Raw genomic sequence first — 18,260 nt, 5'->3', positions numbered from 1 at the left:
AGGAGTAGGACGAGCCACTGTTTGCAGACAAAATCGTGTTGAAGATCGAAGCATGTGCTGTTATTACCCGTTTGATGTAGCCGATGCTTCCTTCAAGGGCTGACTCATGTTTGCAAAGATTAGAAAGGTCACTGCGCTATCAGTCGTATCTAAGGATTATATTTGAAATGCCCTTGATGAACCGTCTGTTTATTTGTTACAAACGTTTATTAAATTGTAGAAACCACATTGTGGTACAGTCCAAACAGACAGAGCAAGACAAGACTAACTGGTTGCTGTTTAGGCCGATAGTATTTTGAGAGGATGATGTACGTCTATTTGTTTAGTGATCCCAGGGAAGACCTTGTACAAGCAAATGTTTGGAGTCATTCCTCCGTTTGTCAAGTCTTGACTAATTTCAGGGGATCCTTTTCTCCTTCCACCTCCTTGAAGTGTATATATTGAAATAAAAAAAAACATGTTGATATTTTCTGTGTTTTTAAAGGCATGTTGCTTGTTGCCTGGTAAGGTAACATTTATTGTGACACACAGAGCCATGTATCACAAACACACTAAATTAACCCCCCAGAACTATTAAAGGATTATGTGATCCTCTTGGTGCATCTGTCAGTATTGTTTGTTCGTACGAGTGAGAAAGTGAATATTGCTCACAGCAAGAACTACCATCCTTCATGTACGGGGTGTTTGTACTGAGACCACTTGGCCCATCTCCAAAAACAAACCTAGCCTTACTACCATCGTAACACTGGGTGCATACCGAACTGGTTTCAACATACGACCGCGTCGCACACGCGTCGCAAGATATTCTTACAGCTCAAAATCTTAAATGTTTTATAAATATTATGCACTAGTACTGATGGATATATTCTCAAAATGTCTGTTCTGTGAGTAGTTATGTATCCATTGATGAATAGAGTGTCGCAATGTCCGTTCTATGAGTAGGTATGTATCCATTGATGAATAAAGTGTCGCAATGTCCGTTCTATGAGTAGGTATGTATCCATTGATGAATAGAGTGTCGCAGTGTCCGTTCTATGAGTAGGTATGTATCCATTGATGAATAGAGTGTCGCAATGTCCGTTCTATGAGTAGGTATGTATCCATTGATGAATAGAGTGTCGCAATGTCCGTTCTATGAGTAGGTATGTATCCATTGATGAATAGAGTGTCGCAATGTCCGTTCTATGAGTAGGTATGTATCCATTGATGAATAGAGTGTCGCAATGTCCGTTCTATGAGTAGGTATGTATCCATTGATGAATAGAGTGTCGCAATGTCCGTTCTATGAGTAGGTATGTATCCATTGATGAATAAAGTGTCGCAATGTCCGTTCTATGAGTAGGTATGTATCCATTGATGAATAGAGTGTCGCAGTGTCCGTTCTATGAGTAGGTATGTATCCATTGATGAATAGAGTGTCGCAATGTCCGTTCTATGAGTAGGTATGTATCCATTGATGAATAGAGCGTCGCAATGTCCGTTCTATGAGTAGGTATGTATCCATTGATGAATAGAGTGTCGCAATGTCCGTTCTATGAGTAGGTATGTATCCATTGATGAATAGAGTGTCGCAATGTCCGTTCTATGAGTAGGTATGTATCCATTGATGAATAGAGTGTCGCAATGTCCGTTCTATGAATAGAGTGTCGCAATGTCCGTTCTATGAATAGAGTGTCGCAATGTCCGTTCTATGAATAGAGTGTCGCAATGTCCGTTCTATGAATAGAGTGTCGCAATGTCCGTTCTATGAATAGAGTGTCGCAATGTCCGTTCTATGAATAGAATGTCGCAATGTCCGTTCTATGAGTACATATGCACGCACTGATGGATGTATTGTCACATTTGCATGCACAGAGATAATTACATTTTACAAAATGGTTAACAAGATGGCCCCTGAATATCTATGTAATCTTGTTCCTTCTAATGTCTCAGCGGGCGCACGTTACAATTTAAGAACTTCTTCTCAGTTACAGACTGTAAATGCTAGAACAGTAAGCTAGTACAGATCATATTTACCGGATACAGTGCGAATGTGGAATGAACCACCGGATAATATTCAGTCACAAAATACTGTATATGACTTCACTAACAGTTGGTATGTGTGTATTTGTGTGTGACTTGTATATTCGCATCATAATATTTGCAACAATAGGTACAATTCATCTAGATTTATTATTTTATGTACAGTTTACTCTTATCAATTGTTAAATGTCCTTTGTAGGGAGAGGTGTTAAAATAGACTTTGCCTGTTCAAAAAACCCATTCCTTCTTTTGGAAATTAATATTGTTGAAATCAGATATATATATATTGTCACAATACCTGTTCTATGAGTAGATCTGCGTTTTCTGATGGGTATGGTGTCATTAAACCTGTTCTATGAGTAGATATGTATGTACTGATTGGTATGTGTTCACAATACCCGTTCTATGAGTAGATCTGCGTTTTCTGATGGGTATGGTGTCATTAAACCTGTTCTATGATTAGATATGTATGTACTGATGGGTATGTGTTCACAATACCTGTTCTATGAGTATCTCCCTTGAACACAATCCACTCATGATCATGTCTGGTTGTCATATCGTACAGCCGTCCTGTAAGGTATCATAGCGTCATCGAGCCGTCCTGTAATGTAATCATAGCGTCATCGCATACAGCCGTCCTGTAAGATATCATAGCGTCATCGCATACAGCCGTCCTGTAAGGTATCATAGCGTCATCGCATACAGCCGTCCTGTAAGGTATCATGGCGTCATCGCATACAGCCGTCCTGTAAGATATCATAGCGTCATCGCATACAGCCGTCCTGTAATGTATCATAGCGTCATCGCATACAGCCGTCCTGTAAGATATCATAGCGTCATCGCATACTGCCGTCCTGTAATGTATCATAGCGTCATCGCATACAGCCGTCCTGTAAGATATCATAGCGTCATCGCATACAGCCGTCCTGTAAGGTATCATAGCATCATCGAGCCGTCCTGTAAGGTATCATGGCGTCATCGCATACAGCCGTCCTGTAAGGTATCATAGCATCATCGAGCCGTCCTGTAAGGTATCATGGCGTCATCGCATACAGCCGTCCTGTAAGGTATCATAGCATCATCGAGCCGTCCTGTAAGGTATCATGGCGTCATCGCATACAGCCGTCCTGTAAGGTATCATAGCGTCATATAAGTCTTTGAAAGACATTTAGAAGTGATACACATAAGGAAGATAATTCATGGATGTCAACTCCTTTAGTATGAGGAACACAACGTTTCGGAGCATCAGTGATCATTTAGTCCTGGCATCCAGTTGTCAAAACTATCAGCGGTAATTACTGTAAAGTGTTGGCTTCCATTGTCTGTTGCTAATCACCTATCAGCGGCAATTATCTGTTGGCTTCCATAGTTAAGTTTCCACCTTTTGTTATCTTACTACTTTTGTTGTTCTTACATGAACATATATGCCCTCTGCCTCATAGCATCATCACCTGATGGAGGAGTAAGCATATACTCCAAAACGTTGTGTTTCTCATAATAAAGAAGTTGACATCCATAAATTATCTTCCATACGTGTGGGATCTGTTTAAAAGTTCCCGTTTAAAAACAACTCATATTGAAATCTAACAGCATGTGAATACTATATATGGTCATATATGTACATACTTTGATAAATAAGGATATATTTACATTGTATGCCTCGGGCGTTTGTAAAATGCCAATGATCAATACTATTTTTCTTCCAGTTACTGTGTTTTGCATAAATGTTACTTTGTAATATTGTCTTGTAACGCGGACAAGTGTGCTTTCATGTTTGGATAAATTAAAAATAGACACCGCTTGCACCTCGTGATATCCAAACTGTATGGTTATTGAGTGGGTGAGTGAGGGAGCATTGCTTTAGGGCAACATTTAAGGCTTATCACTGCAAGAACACCAGGAACGGGTACCGCACGGGGTTAATTGCACCGTACATGTGTTTAATACACACACACAAGAAGCTGTAACTCTGTTAGCGATAAGTTGTGTGTAAATAGAATAAATATGGGGTTCTCTGGTCAAAGCGACATGCCCTGTACAGATCTTGAAACAGTTTCTGAAAGATATGGTGGCTAATGAATGAAAGCTGTATTAAGTTTTTACAGACAATATACGTTTCTATACAACACAAGGTCTGTTGTTATCGATACACGTGTTTCGTGGGGTAATCGCCTTCTGGCCCCTTCACGTACGACCGTACACGTTGTTCCCATGACGACCCGACAACACGACTTCATGTCTCATAAATGCTATCAGTCTAGTACATGATCTATCAAGTAAGTCATTAATAATTTCCACCATTCTACACATATTCCTTCGCGTTATCAAGGTCAACGTGACCTTGACTGAGGTGGGGTTAGAAAGGATACTAAAAATACAAATATCCAAAGATACCGAGACATAATCGATTCGTGAACAGCTGTTCGAAATCAGTCAGTTTGGAATTGCGTTTTTTTTATGAAAACAATTGCATGATTAAATTATATTTCTTTAATGTATAAGTAGGTGATATGCTATGGTCGAATATACAAGCTGATATACACTGGCTAAATATATAAGTTGATATATCATGACAGAATATATAAGCTAATATATCACGGCTGATTATACAAGCTGATAGACAACGGTTGAATATAAAATTTGATATATCAAGACTGAATATACAAGTTGACAGACAATGGTTGAATATAAAATGTGATATATCACGGCTGGTTATACAAGCTGATAGACAATAGTCGAATATATAAGTTGATATACCAAGACTGAATATACAAGTTGATAGACAATGGTTGAATATAAAATTTGATATATCACGGCTGGTTATACAAGCTGATAGACAATGGTTGAATATATAATTTGATATATCACGGCTGTTTATACAAGCTGATAGACAATGGCCGAATATAAAAAAACTGCTATATTAAGACTGAATGTACAAGCTGATAAACTATGGCTGATATACCATCAATATCGGTCTCAAGTTACTATAAATATTAATAATGGTGATACGTATGTACCAGTGTAAAGAATATTCCTTAAGTAATCATGAATATGAAACAATCAAGCTATATATTCTAAGGGCGCATCCGTTTGAAATGTATAGGGTGTGTGTTAAGAACAATCTATTTTTCCATGACGATTATGCATGCGAGATGCATACATGTGTGTGAGTGGTGCATGTTATATGACGCTGCAGTAACCCAGCTCACGGCGGACAGTAAATGTTCGAATCAGGACCAGACAAACAAGTGATTTGAAGAATTCGTAACGATCAACTCTGGCGGAGTGAGATGGCATATGCACAGCAAGTCTCAGATCCCCATTGTAGTCGCCTCTTTACACCAGGAGGAGGGAGTGGGGACCTACACAGACCACGGGAAACAGCAAGTCTCAGATCCCCATTGTAGTCGCCTCTTTACACCAGGAGGAGGGAGTGGGGACCTACACAGGCCACGGGAAACAGCAAGTCTCAGATCCCCATTGTAGTCGCCTCTTTACACCAGGAGGAGGGAGTGGGGACCTACACAGACCACGGGAAACAGCAAGTCTCAGATCCCCATTGTAGTCGCCTTTTTACACCAGAAGGAGGGAGTGGGGACCTACACAGGCCACGGGAAACAGCAAGTCTCAGATCCCCATTGTAGTCGCCTCTTTACACCAGGAGGAGGGAGTGGGGACCTACACAGGCCACGGGAAACAGCAAGTCTCAGATCCCCATTGTAGTCGCCTTTTTACACCAGGAGGAGGGAGTGGGGACCTACACAGGCCACGGGAAACAGCAAGTCTCAGATCCCCATTGTAGTCGCCTCTTTACACCAGGAGGAGGGAGTGGGGACCTACACAGGCCACGGGAAACAGCAAGTCTCAGATCCCCATTGTAGTCGCCTCTTTACACCAGGAGGAGGGAGTGGGGACCTACACAGACCACGGGAAACAGCAAGTCTCAGATCCCCATTGTAGTCGCCTCTTTACACCAGGAGGAGGGAGTGGGGACCTACACAGGCCACGGGAAACAGCAAGTCTCAGATCCCCATTGTAGTCGCCTCTTTACACCAGGAGGAGGGAGTGGGGACCTACACAGACCACGGGAAACAGCAAGTCTCAGATCCCCATTGTAGTCGCCTCTTTACACCAGAAGGAGGGAGTGGGGTCCTACACAGGCCGAGGGAAACAGCAAGTCTCAGATCCCCATTGTAGTCGCCTCTTTACACCAGGAGGAGGGAGTGGGGACCTACACAGGCCACGGGAAACAGCAAGTCTCAGATCCCCATTGTAGTCGCCTCTTTACACCAGGAGGAGGGAGTGGGGACCTACACAGGCCACGGGAAACAGCAAGTCTCAGATCCCCATTGTAGTCGCCTCTTTACACCAGGAGGAGGGAGTGGGGACCTACACAGACCACGGGAAACAGCAAGTCTCAGATCCCCATTGTAGTCGCCTCTTTACACCAGGAGGAGGGAGTGGGGTCCTACACAGGCCGAGGGAAACAGCAAGTCTCAGATCCCCATTGTAGTCGCCTCTTTACACCAGGAGGAGGGAGTGGGGACCTACACAGGCCACGGGAAACAGCAAGTCTCAGATCCCCATTGTAGTCGCCTCTTTACACCAGGAGGAGGGAGTGGGGACCTACACAGGCCACGGGAAACAGCAAGTCTCAGATCCCCATTGTAGTCGCCTCTTTACACCAGAAGGAGGGAGTGGGGACCTACACAGGCCACGGGAAACAGCAAGTCTCAGATCCCCATTGTAGTCGCCTTTTTACACCAGGAGGAGGGAGTGGGGACCTACACAGGCCACGGGAAACAGCAAGTCTCAGATCCCCATTGTAGTCGCCTCTTTACACCAGGAGGAGGGAGTGGGGACCTACACAGGCCACGGGAAACAGCAAGTCTCAGATCCCCATTGTAGTCGCCTCTTTACACCAGGAGGAGGGAGTGGGGACCTACACAGACCACGGGAAACAGCAAGTCTCAGATCCCCATTGTAGTCGCCTCTTTACACCAGGAGGAGGGAGTGGGGACCTACACAGGCCACGGGAAACAGCAAGTCTCAGATCCCCATTGTAGTCGCCTCTTTACCCCAGGAGGAGGGAGTGGGGACCTACACAGACCACGGGAAACAGCAAGTCTCAGATCCCCATTGTAGTCGCCTCTTTACACCAGGAGGAGGGAGTGGGGACCTACACAGACCACGGGAAACAGCAAGTCTCAGATCCCCATTGTAGTCGCCTCTTTACACCAGGAGGAGGGAGTGGGGACCTACACAGGCCACGGGAAACAGCAAGTCTCAGATCCCCATTGTAGTCGCCTCTTTACACCAGGAGGAGGGAGTGGGGACCTACACAGGCCACGGAAAACAGTTAACATCCGTTAACAAATCGACCACCAGAAGCGTTAATAAGTCAAGTGTCAAATACTATTTTAATATTATATTTTATGAATATTCACAATTAACGAAACAACATTTACTCATCTGTTGATTATGTAGGGTATTGTTTATGTGTCTAGATTAGAGACAATTCCCATGTCTTACCTCAGCATGCCACACAGTGGCCACCTTCAAACCCCCATTAAGTCAGTTAATCTCTCAGCGCTAACAGGCTTCATTAGTTAACAGTTTACTTACCTGATATAAAGCTTAATGTCAGGAACACAGCAAGGGGGCATCTCGGAGACGGAGACATTTTCCTTTATGGTGAAAACGTTTTGATCTTCAAATCTTTCCTGTATCCAGTCTTTAATACAGTAATGTAATACAATGTTTGACACCGATGTACCGTTCAGTTCAGTACATTGTAGCGGAGGGGATTTAGCCAGGAGCACCTCATAAACATTTCAATCTGTAGGTTATGTTCGTTTGATGAATGTTGAAATCAGCCTCTGCTCTTGCATTTGTAAAAAAAGCAAATACTATTTCACTTTGCGCGACACTGTATAGTTGACTTTCAGGATAAATGTAACAACCACGTATCTTTGCTGTAACAACCACGTATCTTTGCTGTAACAACCACGTATCTTTGCTGTAACAACCACGTATCTTTGCTGTAACAACCACTTATCTTTGCTGTAGAAGACCAGGTGACTTTAGATAAAACACTCTACTTAGCAGTTCTCCCCATAGGGAGTTTCCCATGCATTCAGATATGGATTATATGTCCTAAACGTTTATGTGGAGGAAAAAGGGGACAGATCACGCCGTTGGCGATCAGATATAATTTCCGTGTAGAGAGTTTGAAACTTAAGATCAATATCCGCTGATAAAGGTTCATTTCCCAACCTCGCCAAACAGAGATATGTTGTACAAGCACGCGTATTGCGAGTATTGCGGATATTAATATACAGGAACAACACGAAGTCCCCCTGCACTGATGTACCGTCTCCCTTCTATGTGAGGAGGAAATTAATACACGTGTCACACAGGTCTTCGGGGAGTCCAGATTTCGAGATAACCATGTGCCATGTTTTAGATACAATGACTTAACTCCTCGGTATCGGAGCTGTTTATCTGCTGTAGTGTTCTTAGCGAACTATCACGCACTGCAGGTTCATAACAGCTACACGGTGTTTGTAACACACACTGCCACTATTTGCTTGAAGTGAGTGAGTTTGGGTTAACCTCGCTTTTATTCCAGTTATATCACGGCGTGTCAGCTTAATGTGGGAGGAAAGCCCGAAGTGATGCAGGTCTCTGACGTTTAACTCTTCGGTGAAACCCACGAGCACGGGTATTGTGCTGACAAACCTAGAAACATAATCGGGGCGAAACGGGATTCGAACGTTATTATAACTAGCACCTTTATTCATGTGAATAACACACAGCGGACAACAGGAACTGTTTGTTTATTGTGAAGCCGACATACCCATGGTCGAACCCGTTATGGGCAGATCCTGTCAGCTTACCTCCGAGCAACGAAGTCTGGCATATCAGATGACTTTATAACACCGCTTCAACAACACGCGGGTGACAAAAGGAAAGACCACCAGAAAATGTGGAAATCGATCCGAGGGACATCCCTATGAGCTGACGTGACGTGATATGAAGTGACACGGCCATGTTATCAGGTAGCGGACATCATGTCATGTAGGCTGGTATCTGTTTCCTGGTCTAAGTAGCATACCACTGACACGGCATGTTATCAGGTAGCGGACATCATGTCATGTAGGCTGGTATCTGTTTCCTGGTCTAAGTAGCATACCACTGACACGGCATGTTATCAGGTAGCGGACATCATGTCATGTAGGCTGGTATCTGTTTCCTGGTCTAAGTAGCATACCAATGCCGCGGCATGTTATCAGGTAGCGGACATCATGTCATGTAGGCTGGTATCTGTTTCCTGGTCTAAGTAGCATACCAATGCCGCGGCATGTTATCAGGTAGCGGACATCATGTCATGTAGGCTGGCCGTTGTGTCTCCACGTTGTTGCCCAAGTGGCAATATGACTGTTGTGGTGGTCACTCGAAATTTTGTCGGAAATGAAATGATTTTAGAATCGTGAATATATGGAATCGGTATTTTGAGTTTCATGCGACCTGTCATTTGTACTTTTGCATTCAGCCAATGCAGCATGTACTATTAGGACTATCGGGGTCAGTCTGACATCTTCTGTGTTCAGTCAAGTCAGGTTACTGGCACAAGAGAACATAGTTATCGCTACAAAGCACGCCAAGTTATTGTCCCAGCCGCTAATGGTGGTCGATTTGCTGAACATCACACCACTGCTTGTTTTGGGCTGTGCTCATAACAACGATTCGCCAATGACGTGAGTTGGTTAGTGTTTAGGTGCACTCAGCCATACTGTAATGTATGTTTCTATACGGCATATTATCATGTATATTCTATGCGGTGATGAATTAAATGCGAAAATGATTACACGAATTAATACAATCTCAGAAACGTGTGAGAATACAAACGAGTAACTGCTCTGGCAAAATCAATTCAAGTCTAATACTAACAAAGTGAACAACTGAAATCTCTTCAGTCGGGGTACACGGGCTCTGTACTCTGTTCTAAGATAACGAATTAAAATAGTATCGTTGCTGTGGTGCACTTAATACATGATGACTATTTTATTCATAAGGCAAGTTGAGTTTGTTAGAGCGCCAATATCGATAAAATCTCCATATGATACTCATGTGTAAAGACGCAGATGAACCCGTTACTCTGGCGTATTTCTACTCCATAAACATGTTTATAAGGATGTTGACATGTTTATAATAAGACATGTATCTCAAACAATAGTTGCAAATTTTCCTTTCTATCCACGGCCTGTATACTTCTTCTTACCAGACAGAGAAATATTACGTCTATGTATTCAATTGTGAAGGATGGTTCTCATAGATGCGAATTCATAATGAGAGTCCCATGCAAAAATGTTCCATATACGTGTGGTTTAATAACTTTACATATGGTTTGGATAAACGCACGTGTAATACATGACATATTTTTTTACAAAAAGGTCGTATGTCACTAACTACTCTATTAAAAAGGTTTTATGCACTTCCGGTTTAATGACACTGACCCTCAATTTCAGCCAATTATACACTCGAACACAGGTTCTTGCTCTTGCAATCATCTCATACAAACACTGCGGGTTGTTTCCGTAAACAAAGCTGCACGTCTACAATACACATGATAATTCCAGTGACCTTGACCTTCAATAAAGGACACTCAAAACCTTACCAATCAGATGCCATCTTAATGATTTTATTATTTAATCTACTATAATGAACATTTTTCGACGAACACGAATGACCTTGTATGACTTTGAGAGTGAATCAGCTAGTGACCATTATTTCAAGAGCATTCCAAGGGCTAGCCAGCACATAAGCCAAATATGATGTCCCCTGGTGGAATTTAACGTAACAAAGAAACTGTAAAACATATGCTTCTCACAGAAAGGTCAGAGTGGCCTACCCACATGTATCATCAGAATGCCATCACACTTGATAAACCACTTCATGCACAAGGCTGAACTCGTGGCTGCAGTACAACGGATTCAAGTGAATTTGGCATAACTACTTAACTGTGACCTTGACCTTATACGCAGGTCACAGACACGCTTTCAAGATCGTACCAAGTATCAGCTTCACACGAGGCGACAGAAGAAAGTAGGATGTTACTTCACAACGTTGGATTCAACATGAGTATTGAAATCAGTTTTATCAACCAAAGGATAAATGTTCAAGTTAAGTCTGCATGAATCGCCAGCTTGTAGCAGTTTTTAAAGAGGTAACGAAAAAGGTTCCTTGTGATTTAACTTAAGGCCCCACCAAATACAACGATACACATGAAATGATAAAGTGGTCTTTAATATAATTTGAAAATCATGTTAACATAAAAGTCAGCAATACGTTAAGAAAAGGAAAATAACAGTAATGTACACAGGAAAACACGTTAATTATTGTTATTTATGAAACACTAGTTATGATGTGGGTGACGGGAAGCGTGATAGATCTCCTGCCAAATGTGTCCAGTGTGCTGGCATTGGGTGTGGAGCCGGACAGCATACTGAGACACAGGAAATATTTCATATCCTTATATAACATTTAACATTTTCTTTTGGAGATGCCCTCAATACAAATTACCGGCATTAACGTGCTTAAACTGTTGTTGTTTCTGTTCGGTAGTAGTTGTTGTAGTTGTTGTAGTTGTTGTAGTTGTTGTTGTTGTTGCTGTATTATTTGTGGTGTATAAAATTAAGTAGTGCAGGACTGTGGACAAAATATGTTATTTACTATCTCTCCGACAACACAACAGTTAACTGCACCAGTCTTGTCTTGATGTTCAGCGCCATATTGATGAAACTGTTTCTCTATAACAAAGTTACGTTCCTGTATCTTATTTCTTAAGTAAACACATACGTCACGCGTCCTAAGAGCCCTTGGATGTTTTAAAATACCACATTAATAATTTACTACACAATAATTATTTGCACATTCAAATTATTTACACAAAACACATCTGTTTTGAATTTGAACTGATGAAGCCACAATTAATACCAACAGTACTTGTTGTCGTAGGGTATATTAGTGAGACGGGAATGAGCACTGAAATTAAAGTGCGCATTTCAAAACACTAAATATTTATGTAAATAAAAGTAAATTCTTGAAACATTTCAATCTATGCCCGTACTATTTCTACGGCTAGGAAAGGAATTATATAACATGACCCACTGGACATCTCCCAAAGAAAAGAATGCTGCTTATGCTATCAAACACTGGTTTGTCGAGTAAAACTGGAATGTTATGTATTTCTGTAAAAGCTGTAATATATAGCGAACAACAGTTTGATACATCATTCCTTCACCCATATTGCTCCACGCCAAGTCCACGCCCCACCTCTCCCCAGTCGTCCAAACTGCGATATCGTCAATGCACGGTTATGTACCATGAAAGGATAAATCGATTCAGCCATGCATGATTCGGCCGACCCCAACAACTACGGAAACTACATAATCCATATGGATATCGTCTTCTACATGTATTAATCTAGTTTTATGTAACATCATTTACGATGTCCACCGGGTAGTGCTTGGAGAACATAAATGTTGGCAAGAGGGATAGTTTCGATCTTCAGATGGGTGTGCTTTTATTCTTTTTCAAAAACTGCACAGGCCTTTAACATCACAAGTGAAAGAGTCCCATTCGAGTAACAATGACCATGCAAGCAGCTAATATGACGTCACCACTCGCACGGATTTGTTTGTTGTTACTTCCACTGGCACCCCCATCTGGACTGTCGGTGGTGCTGCCACTGGGACTTCCGGTATAGTGAATGCCGCCATCTTGGAGAAAGTGAATAGATGGAAAATAACAACAGAGCTTCGGGTATTCGAGATAGGGATTTACTGCAAACCAGACAATATTCGTAGTTCAGTAGTTACTGCAGACATAGTTGTGTTTCATAAGAAGGGGGAAGTAATTAGTAGAATTTCAAGATGTAAACGTCCTCGCCGCCTGACACATGGACACTATATTTAACATTCACAGAAAGGTCAGGAACTTACATGGGCACACGCTGCACCTGTTGGGACAGTTCACGGCAACGACAGTGCAAGGAAAGCTGGCAAACGTTCCACTGCAGTCGTTGGGGTCTGTTTCGACATTGCTGCATTCCACTGCAAATAGAACAAGGATTTGTCGTGTATGTGTTGACCTGTGGAGAGGGCTGCTGGCATACCACCGCAAATAGAACAAGGATTTGTCGTGTATGTGTTGGGAGTCTGTGGAGAGGGCTGCTGGCATTTCACTGCATATAGAACAAGGATTTGTCGTGTATGTGTTGGGAGTCTGTGGAGAGGGCTGCTGGCATTTCACTGCATATAGAAGAAGGATTTGTCGTGTATGTGTTGGGAGTCTGAGGAGAGGGCTGCTGGCATTTCACTGCATATAGAACAAGGATTTGCCGTGTATGTGTTGGGAGTCTGTGGAGAGGGCTGCTAGCATTCCACCGCAAATAGAACAAGGATTTACCGTGTATGTGTTGGGAGTCTGTGGAGAGGGCTGCTGGCATTTCACTGCATATAGAACAAGGATTTGTTGTGTATGTGTTGGGAGTCTGTGGAGAGGGCTGCTGGCAAATTTTCATGCAAATAGAACAAGGATTTGCCGTGTATGTGTTGGGAGTCTGTGGAGAGGGCTGCTGGCATTTCACTGCATATAGAACAAGGATTTGTCGTGTATGTGTTGGGATTCTGTGGAGAGGGCTGCTGGCATTTCACTGCATATAGAACAAGGATTTGTCGTGTATATGTTGGGAGCCTGTGGAGAGGGCTGCTGGCATTTCACTGCATATAGAACAAGGATTTGTCGTGTATGTGTTGGGAGTCTGTCGAGAGGGCTGCTGGCACTATACGTTATGACAGGTTCAGGGTTGACTCCCTCAAAGGCACACTTGGCGACTTACGTTGACAGTTGTTTCCGGTGTAGAAAGGGTATGCTTGACACTTGCATGTGCAATTCTCTCGAAACACTTGGCCACCGTTTAAACATACGACGCCACAATCTGAAGTAGACGTTATCAAATGTATGAACTGAGGGTGGAAAGAAACAAAAAGCATTGTATCAGCTACACGGTTTATGCAGTCTCACACAGAACGACATCGAAGAACGTTTGATTCCGTGGGTGGAAGAGCTTGATAAAAGCGCATTAATGGATTAGCATTGACGGGGCATTGATGGAATGGTGTTGCTGGACATACAATGATGGAAGAGCTTTGACGGAAGAGCACTGACAGAAGGTATTGATGGAAGAGCATTGACATAAGGCATTGACATAAGGCATTGACATAAGGCATTGGTGGAATAGTGTTGCTGGACATACAATGATGGAAGAGCTTATGGAAGAGCATTCACATAAGCCATTGATGGAAGGGGTTTGATGGAAGAGCATTGACATACGTCATTGATGGAAGATCTTTCATGGAAGAGCTTGACGAAAGTGCATTGGTGAAGAACTTTGACGGAAGCGTATTGGTGAAATAGTATTGACGGAAGATCATTGGTGGACGCGCTTTGACGGAAGAGCATTCCTGGAATAGTATTACTGGACAAGCATTCAACAAGAGCAAGTACTGATTGGACTAAAGTGTAACCAATAGTGAGGTGGTGAGGTGAAATGGGGTTGAACGTCGCGTCCAAGATTATTGCACTTATATAGCGACGTTTAACCAATAGCAATACGTGGGGCGATATCATAGCAACTAGGCCCATGGCAAGTAGGAAATCAAAGCCCATGACATGGGTGGAGTTGTTGAGGTGAGATGTACGCGACCCCGATATAGTTCCCTACCATGAACTAGTTCCCAAGGGCTGTGTGTCAGTCATCTCCTCGGATCGTAACATTTATACTTTCACTAACTATGGGGTTGAAAGCCTCACCGCATTGTTTGCCGTCGAGATGTTGACCGCTGCATTCGCTGCTGACGCCACTTTTGTAGGGTGTGTTGAAATCACCAATGTTTCCTCTGCAGAAAAGCAGCAAATTGTTTTCAGTTAGGTGTAACAGTGAAGTAAAACATATGCTTTTCGCGCTATTTGAATCATATTGTAGCGTGTCACTGACACTAACAGTAAACGATCACCATCAAGTGAAGTACAAGATATTGGTTAAGTTGCCGCCGAATCAAGCTAGGATCATAATGGGGGCGAATATTGGGGTAGAGGCCACGACCAGCTGATTCAGGCAGCTAAGACACGAAACCGTGGTGCCCTGTGTGTTTCAATAAGCCAGGAAACTAGGTGTACATAAATTGTATAGACTTTCAACATGCATATCATTCATTATAAGCGATAAAAGTACCACCGAGTCACACTCCAATTCATTATCCGGTTTGTGCCCGACAGGGTTTCATGGCAGTCGCATTAATATTTCGTTTCATTCTGTCTGAACCGAGTTGCTTTTGGTCACCCTTATTAAAAAGTGACAGTATTCAAATTTAAAGTGCGATGTCAGACATTCAAGATATTTTGATATGGAAAAGACAAAATTCCAAAATTACATGCTGTTACATCTAGTTACATGTTGTTACATCTAGTTACATACTGATACATCCAGTTACATGTTGTTACATCTAGTTACATGCTGTGTCATCTAGTTACATGATGATACATCCAGTTACATGATGTTACATCTAGTTACATGCTGTTACATCTAGGCACATCCAGTTACATGCTGTTACATCTAGTTACACGCTGTTCATCTAGTTACATCCAGTTACATGCTGTTGCATCTAGGTACATGATGATACATCTAGTTACATGCTGTTACATCCAGTTACATGGTGTTACATCCAGTTACATGATGTTACATCCTGTTACATGCTGTTACATCCAGTTTCATGGTGTTACATCTATTTACTTGATGATCCATCCAGTTACATGCTGTTACATCTAAGTACATGATGTTACATCTAGTTACATCCAGTTACATGATGATACATACAGTTTAATGCTGTTACATCTAGTTACATGCTGTTACATCTAGGTACAACCAGTTACATGCTGTTACATCCAGTTACATGGTTTTACATCTAGTTACATGATGATACATCCAGTTAAATGCTGTTACATCTAGTTACATGCTGTTACATCTAGGTACAACCAGTTACATGCTGTTACATCCAGTTACATGGTTTTACATCTAGTTACATGATGTTACATCCAGTTAAATGCTGTTACATCTAGTTACATGCTGTTACATCTAGTTCCATGCTGTTACATGATGATACATCAAGTTACATGCTGTTACATGATGTTACATCTTGTTACATCCAGTAACATGTTGTTACATCCAGTAACATGTTGTTACATCCAGTTACATGATGTTACATCTAGGTACATGACGCCACTTTCAGTTGCATCCAGTTACATGTTGTTACATGATGTTAAATCTAGGTACATGCTGTTACATCCAGTTGCATCCAGTTACATGTTGTTACATCCAGTTACATGATGTCACATCCAGTTTCATGCTGTCACATCCAGATACATGATGATACATTCAGTCACATGTTGTTACATGATGTTACGTCTAGTTACATCCAGCTATATGTTGTTACATCTAGTTACATGTTGTTACATCCAGTTACATGTTGTTACATCCAGTTACATGTTGTTACATCCAGCTACATGTTGTTGCATCTAGTTACATACTGTTAAATCCAGTTATATACTGTTAAATCCAGTTACATGTTGTTACATCCAGTTACATGATGTCACATCCAGTTTCATGCTGTCACATCCAGATACATGATGATACATTCAGTCACATGTTGTTACATGATGTTACGTCTAGTTACATCCAGCTATATGTTGTTACATCTAGTTACATGTTGTTACATCCAGTTACATGTTGTTACATCCAGTTACATGTTGTTACATCCAGCTACATGTTGTTGCATCTAGTTACATACTGTTAAATCCAGTTACATACTGTTAAATCCAGTTACACGCTGTTACATCCAGTTTTATGCTGTCACATCCAGATACATGATGATACATTCAGTCACATGTTGTTACATGATGTTACGTCTAGTTACATCCAGTTACATGTTGTTACATCCAGTTTCATGTTGTTGCATCTAGTTACATGCTGTTACTTCAAGTGTCATGATGTTACATCTAGTTACATGCTGTTACATCTAGTTACATGCTGATACTTCCAGCTACATGTTGTTAGATGATGATACATGCAGTCACATGCTGTTACGTGATGTTACGTCTTGTTACATCCAGCTATATGTTGTTACATCTAGTTACATGTTGTTACATCCAATTACATGTTGTTACATCCAGTTACATGTTGTTACATCCAGCTACATGTTGTTGCATCTAGTTACATACTGTTAAATCCAGTTACATACTGTTAAATCCAGGTACATGCTGTTACATCCAGTTACATGCAGGTTACTATCGACTCACTGTTCCAGGTCACCACTGAGAATGTGTCCCCACATAAATCACTTAAGTATTATCCATACCCAGTGTCCATTGTGACTCACTGTGAGATCGCCAAAAGCAAGCAAGTATGTATTGTTGAAGTTGAAGTGCGGGTGAGGATGCCCTACCGAGACTGGCCTGTTTAGTGCTGCTATTACTTGCCTAGTTGTACATAGGGTCCATGAATAAATGGCAAAACAGATCGAGTTATCCGGAGTTCGATACGGGCGATATAACCTTAGGATCATTGAGGAGTATGCCAAGACTATCGTTCATACACTATATCTGGATCGCGGAGTTGGAGTGTATGTAAACTTCCTACCTTACAGAAACTACATACGTGATGAGGGGTCACATGACAACTATAAGGAGGACAGTGTGGGTGGGTGCATCATAGTATTGGAGTCCTGACAGATTCCCGCACAGCCTACTCACGGAGGGCCGTAGTTGCACACGTAGTATGTAGCATTGCCGCAGTCAGCGTAGCCACAGCCGACCGTCTGTGTGTCCGCCCATACCAGCTGAAAACAAATCACATTGTATCTTTTTGTGTATTGACAAATTATTGAAAAAATCCAGCCAATGTGTCTCCAGGGGACTGCGGGGATTTTCTCTTATTGACTACATTATTTAGCCTGTCAGAAAGGGCGTCATGTGAAATGAAGAACAGTTTTTTCTCCTTGTTTAACGGGATAGATTAGGGCACGACAAATTGATCATGGTATTTTGAGTTATTATTGACTTATCCCTCCGTAAGGGTAGGATTCAGAGAACAAAAATATGAGTTCTTTCTGTTTGAG

The 18,260-nt window shown here is 42.0% G+C and overlaps 2 protein-coding genes across 2 annotated transcripts in view; both read right to left on the bottom strand.

Annotated features, from left to right (window-relative positions):
- Positions 1 to 8,133, bottom strand: part of LOC124145798 (cysteine-rich venom protein ophanin-like) — a 42,126-nt gene extending 33,993 nt beyond the window's left edge. The window contains exon 1 of the mRNA XM_046515717.2: positions 7,648 to 8,133. Within this exon, the coding sequence (XP_046371673.2) occupies positions 7,648 to 7,705 (58 nt within the window). The 5' untranslated portion in view covers positions 7,706 to 8,133. The remainder of the gene's footprint in view (positions 1 to 7,647) is intronic.
- Positions 8,134 to 12,368: 4,235 nt separating this feature from the next.
- Positions 12,369 to 18,260, bottom strand: part of LOC124145784 (serotriflin-like) — a 28,842-nt gene continuing 22,950 nt past the window's right edge. The window contains exons 7-11 of the mRNA XM_046515699.2: positions 17,896 to 17,981; positions 14,902 to 14,987; positions 13,928 to 14,026; positions 13,029 to 13,139; positions 12,369 to 12,806 (exon numbers count right to left, since the gene is read on the bottom strand). Of these exons, the coding sequence (XP_046371655.2) occupies positions 12,646 to 12,806; positions 13,029 to 13,139; positions 13,928 to 14,026; positions 14,902 to 14,987; positions 17,896 to 17,981 (543 nt within the window). The 3' untranslated portion in view covers positions 12,369 to 12,645. The remainder of the gene's footprint in view (positions 12,807 to 13,028; positions 13,140 to 13,927; positions 14,027 to 14,901; positions 14,988 to 17,895; positions 17,982 to 18,260) is intronic.

The sequence above is a fragment of the Haliotis rufescens genome, unplaced genomic scaffold (genome assembly GCF_023055435.1).
Source record: "Haliotis rufescens isolate VD_foot unplaced genomic scaffold, xgHalRufe1.0.p SCAF_6, whole genome shotgun sequence".
NCBI lineage: Eukaryota > Metazoa > Mollusca > Gastropoda > Lepetellida > Haliotidae > Haliotis > Haliotis rufescens.
This window is presented reverse-complemented; position numbering and strand designations above follow the sequence as displayed.